The 5,197-nt window shown below is 35.3% G+C and overlaps 1 protein-coding gene across 1 annotated transcript; it reads left to right on the top strand.

Moving 5' to 3' along the window:
- The first annotated feature begins 818 nt into the window (after window positions 1-818).
- LOC106298987 lies at window positions 819-4,958 on the top strand. Its single transcript, XM_013735115.1, has 2 exons — window positions 819-1,515; window positions 4,054-4,958. Exons 1-2 carry the CDS (start codon window positions 994-996, stop codon window positions 4,825-4,827), a joined length of 1,296 nt encoding a protein of 431 aa, XP_013590569.1. The 5' UTR covers window positions 819-993; the 3' UTR covers window positions 4,828-4,958.
- The last annotated feature ends 239 nt before the right edge of the window (window positions 4,959-5,197 follow it).

Below are 5,197 nucleotides of genomic sequence, written 5' to 3'. Positions count from 1 at the left end.
ATACAATTCAAAGACATTTCTCAACTTACTCCAACCTGAGGTTTTAAAAGAAGTTCTTAGTATTTGAAATAAAAATTCACAAATTAAGAGAGAGAATAACATAAAAGTTCTTCTTTTACAATTTTTTAAGACAGGTTTATAACTCTAGAAGACAGTTTTTGTTCATATAACGTTTCATCAGCTTTTAGAAAACTAAAATTACGGCAGTGACAAAAAAAAACTAAAATTACGGAATTCACAAACTAATGTAAACTAAAATTCACAAACTAATGTAGACATAATTTTTTTTTTTTTTTTTGGAATATGAATAGGGCATAGTCAAAGGTACGAAGTATGAACGTTCACGACAGAAAATACTTTTCTTTCCCTCGTGTTAAATTAAAAAATAATACGTTTCTTGTCACCCAAACAACCCAGTTATTTTTACTCCACATCCTTCATTTTCTGTAACATGTTTTAAGATTAATCATTCATTAGTATATGGCAACAGACCCTATAATTAACCAACAGTCAGTCACACTACACATTTTTGTAAAACCTTCGACGAGGAGCTATGAAATTTAATCAAACGATTTTAATTAAGGGTTTAGGAAGACAAAAAAAGACAATTTTTTTTGGGTCAAAGACTGTTGTAATAACTTAAATCAAGTATTTAAAACATTTATTAGGCAACTGATGAAACTTGAAAATAAATAAATAAAACGATTTCATTTCCCATGTAACGTAATCAATACGTATAAATTTTATTAATTATCACATTTATATAGATATATAACTTAATAAATAAATAAAGAAAAAGAAGAAAACAATACCAAACCCACGCTGAAAGTTGATTTCACCTTCCACTCCAACGAACCAACGCCTCTCAGAATCAGTTCCAAGTTTATCTTCAAAAATATAAATCTCTCTCGGCGAACATTACGTGTGTTTAAAGAACTGACGGTGGTTACCTAGGGCTGCGATCACTCACGACGAAGATCCGTCGACGTCGCCATGTACGTTACCAGGAGAATCTCCGACGTTGATCGCCGTCTTCTCCTCGTCCTCGCAATCCCTTGTCTCTCCCTCCTCCTCTTACTCTCTCTATCCACACTCAATCTTGATCCTCCTCCCACTCTCGCGCCTCTCCGTAACCTAATCTACACTCATACCCTAACCGCCACCGCCGAAAACACCGGTTCCGACCCTCGCGACGTAACTCCGGCGGAGGAGATTGAAAACTCACGGTGTGGGAAGAGGGAGGAGTTGGTGAAGTCGAAGATGGCGGTGTGTTTGGTTGGAGGAGCGAGGCGGTTCGAGTTAACCGGACCGTCGATCATTGAGAAGATCCTTAGGGTTTATCCTAATGCTGATTTGTTTCTCAATAGTCCTCTTGATCATAACTCTTTCAAGCTACGGTTGCTCAAAGACTCGCCGAGGCTCGCGTGGGTTCGTATCTTCGAGCCTACGCCGATCAACGAGACTGAGTCTATGGTTCGAGTTCTCACACCCATGAATTCGCCTAATGGCATTAAGGTAAGATATAATTTTCTTACCTTTTTAAAAAGATTTACTTGATTTTTTATTAATTGCATGCTATATATTACATCACAAGTTAAATTTCGGAAAAATAAATAAATAAAAGGATAAGAAACTAGTCAAGAGAGGGGTCCGTTTAGCTGGAGAGGGTTAGGTTTGGTGTAACCGTTTCTTGGTACCTACGTTACTCATGTAGTCATGTCTATGAATGTTTTTTATGATGGGTTTGGTTTTGTTTGATATTTGGTGTTGTAACAATCTCACCAACTACTTTATTTTCTTCTTGGTAATTCTTGTATAACAAAATAGCGTTTTATAAATGTCATTTCAAATGGTTATAGATGACATTGGATGTATCATCTCCAATTGAAGCTTTCACGTGATTATGTTACAATAAATTTAATAAAAATAATGGAAAGAGAAGAGAGAGTTGAGATGAAGTCCTCATTTAGAGTAAATTCATTGATAAGTTTCTCATTTGAAGGTTCTTAAAAGAATATTATTTTAATTGATAAAAATAACTGATTAGTTTTGAATTGTCTTCAGTAAAAATAATCTAATCATAGTTTGCCAAATGGACAATGAGGTTCTCAGAACATATAATTTTAGAACTCTATCATGATCTTTCTCCTAGAGCAAGATCATGGACAATGAGGTTTTTGGACTAGAGCAACTTCAGCGAGGAGTTTTCTTCTTGGGGTTTTCAAAATATATATGTATGTCTTTATAAATATTTTGAGAGCTCCAAGGAGATAACTCCCCATTAGAGTTACTCTTCAAGTTACTATAGATTAAGGTTGAAATCCAGTTTACTATTTCTTGGTAATTGTCATCGTCTCGCAAGGTTTAGGTAGACTTCTAGTCTTGTAAAGTTGTAGACTTGTAGTCTAACTAGTCCGAGACTGAAATTCGCTTCTTAACCTTTTCTGGACCCACTTTCCCCGTAAATTAAGATCATGTAATTTACGTATACTATGGTTTGTGGAGAAAAATGTATTCTGATTTTCGTGGAAAATATACGTATATTTTTATTTATGGTAATAATTATTTTTGAAATGGTTAAATGCGTGGTGAAGGCTTCTAGTATGTTTTGGTTCCAAGCATGTATACTGTGTACATTGGTCAAAAACTTTGTACTACCTAGTGATAAATCCCCTATATATTATTCGTAAAACATTACAACTTCTTTTTGTATCCACATGTCATCACTAAGATGATTCTTAGAATTATTAGAGAAATAGGTTGGTCCATCTAATTATATAATAAACTTTTTATTAAACTAACCATAAATTCATTATTAATGTCATTTATTATTTCCTTAAATAAAGATTATTGAATTGCCTAATATGGATAAAGTATATATGACAATTAATGATTTTGAATAATAAAAATCTGATAAAAAAATGTATCTTCTATCAAATTTGTTTAATTTAAAACTATTAAAATAATTTTTTTAAAAACACAATAACCATATTATAAAAATTTAGATTTTCCTGTATATTTTATATTTGAATTTTAAAAAATGACTATAAATTAATAAAACTGTTAAAAGTCAAAAAGAAATAAGATTATATTTATGGATTTTTCCAAACAAGTGAAGTTAAAATATAAAAATAATAATGTCAAAATTTAAACTTAAAAATAATATATTTAAAATTATTATTCATGTGCATGGCGAAGGAAAACTCCTAGTTAGTAAGTAAACATAAAATAAAAGTCTATACAAAACTCTAAACTAAGTCTAATGGCAATTAGAAAGAGTCACCGACAACAGCGCCAAATTTTGATATGCTCAAATTATTCTTCTAAGCTACTGTCTCAAATAACAGGTCCAAAGTAGTACTTAAAAGTCAAGTCCACGGAGACTCTAGGATCAAAAAATAGACTATCGATTTTGAATTAAGCTAAAAATAGAGAATGAAATGCAGTAAGCGAGAATTAAAAGTAAATTGGTTGTAAATTTCAAAGATGAGAGGCGCTAGGTTCAGGGAAACTCGCATGTATTTCATTATTACAGACCATATTGATTATGAGGGGTTTAATTAGGAGTTCAGGGAAACTCGCATGTATTTCATTATTACAGACCATATTGATTATGAGGGGTTTAATTAGGAGTTCAGGGAAACTCGCATGTATTTCATTATTACAGACCATATTGATTATGAGGGGTTTAATTAGGAGTTCAGGGAAACTCGCATGTATTTCATTATTACAGACATATATTATTATCTATTCACATTTGCTTGATTTTGCATTACATTTTGGAAGTGATTATGTTATGTGACATACTTGCTCAATATAATATAAAATGAAAATAATTAATCTACATTTATTAGCTTTTAGCATCACTTAATCTGATCAAGTGTGCGCCTCGTGATTGTATTTTTTTATGTACTAGTAATTAGGGATTTAATTACGTACTACTATAGTATTTTATCATGTACTAGTATTGCGTATTTAATCAAGTGTGTGCCTAGTGATTGTATTATTTTATCCTGAGAATTTTTTCTCACCTGTGTTCTTTCTTGGCCTCAGGGCTTATTACAATACTTCAATCTCGTAGAAGGATGCCTCACGATGATAAAGGCATACCAAAACAAGAACAATTTCACATACGACTGGATAGTCCGGACCCGAGTCGACGGTTACTGGTCTGACACACTCGACCCTGACTACTTCATACCGGGTCAGTACCTAGTCCCACCTGGATCCTCCTACGGTGGCCTCAACGACCGCTTTGGCGTCGGCGATCTCAACACCTCAACGGTGGCTCTCTCTCGCCTCTCACTCATCCCCGACCTCGACTCGGCCGGTTTAACTAGCCTCAACTCCGAGTCCGCCTTCAAGGCCCAGCTCTCAACTCACCGTGTCCCTTACGTAACCAAACCTCTCCCTTTCTGCATCATGACCGACCGAACCTACGAGTTCCCTCCGTCTAGCTACGGAGTTCCCGTGGCTGCACTATCTAGCCGCGGACCATTGAACGGTGCCAAGTGCCGTCCGTGCACGGTCGCGTGCAGCGGCTCTTGCGTGGGGGAAGTAATGGGAAAGCTTAACAAAGAGTGGAGCTGGACGGAGTGGGAGAACGGGACGTTGAAGCTCTGCGACGCACATGGAGAGTGGGAGGAAGGTTGGGAGAAGATATTTGACGGAGTCGCCGGCGAAGAACTCGCACGTGCGAGGAAGCGAGTGGGAAGTTTGGATGCGAGGAGATGTGTGGAAGAGTTTGAAGAGATGAGAGGAATGGTCGCTAAATGGGAAGCTCCCGCCTCCGAACAGATCTGCATGTTGGGCCTGAAGCCCAAATAGAACATATCGTTTTTGGGTCCAACTTATTCGCTAACACTTTTCCCAAATTTTTAGTTGTTTTCACGGATTAAACCGTTGGAAACTATGTTCAGATTAATTTTGATGTTTGAAAATATAAAATCAAATGTTTTGCCCACACAAAATATATAAAATCAAGTGTTGAAATATATATACATACATACGCATATCCCCTATATATTAAAAGATAATCACTTTTAAAACTTACCTTAAAAGTTTATTGGCAAGGAATGCAACGTGGTGACGTGACTTAACGAGAAACTTTTATTTAATAAAACGCTTAGGTGTCATGCAGATAACTTTTCTCACCAAAACTGTGAATTTAACCTTCAGCTTCAAAACTGTGAATTTT

The sequence above is a fragment of the Brassica oleracea genome, chromosome C6 (assembly GCF_000695525.1).
Source record: "Brassica oleracea var. oleracea cultivar TO1000 chromosome C6, BOL, whole genome shotgun sequence".
NCBI lineage: Eukaryota > Viridiplantae > Streptophyta > Magnoliopsida > Brassicales > Brassicaceae > Brassica > Brassica oleracea.
This window is presented reverse-complemented; position numbering and strand designations above follow the sequence as displayed.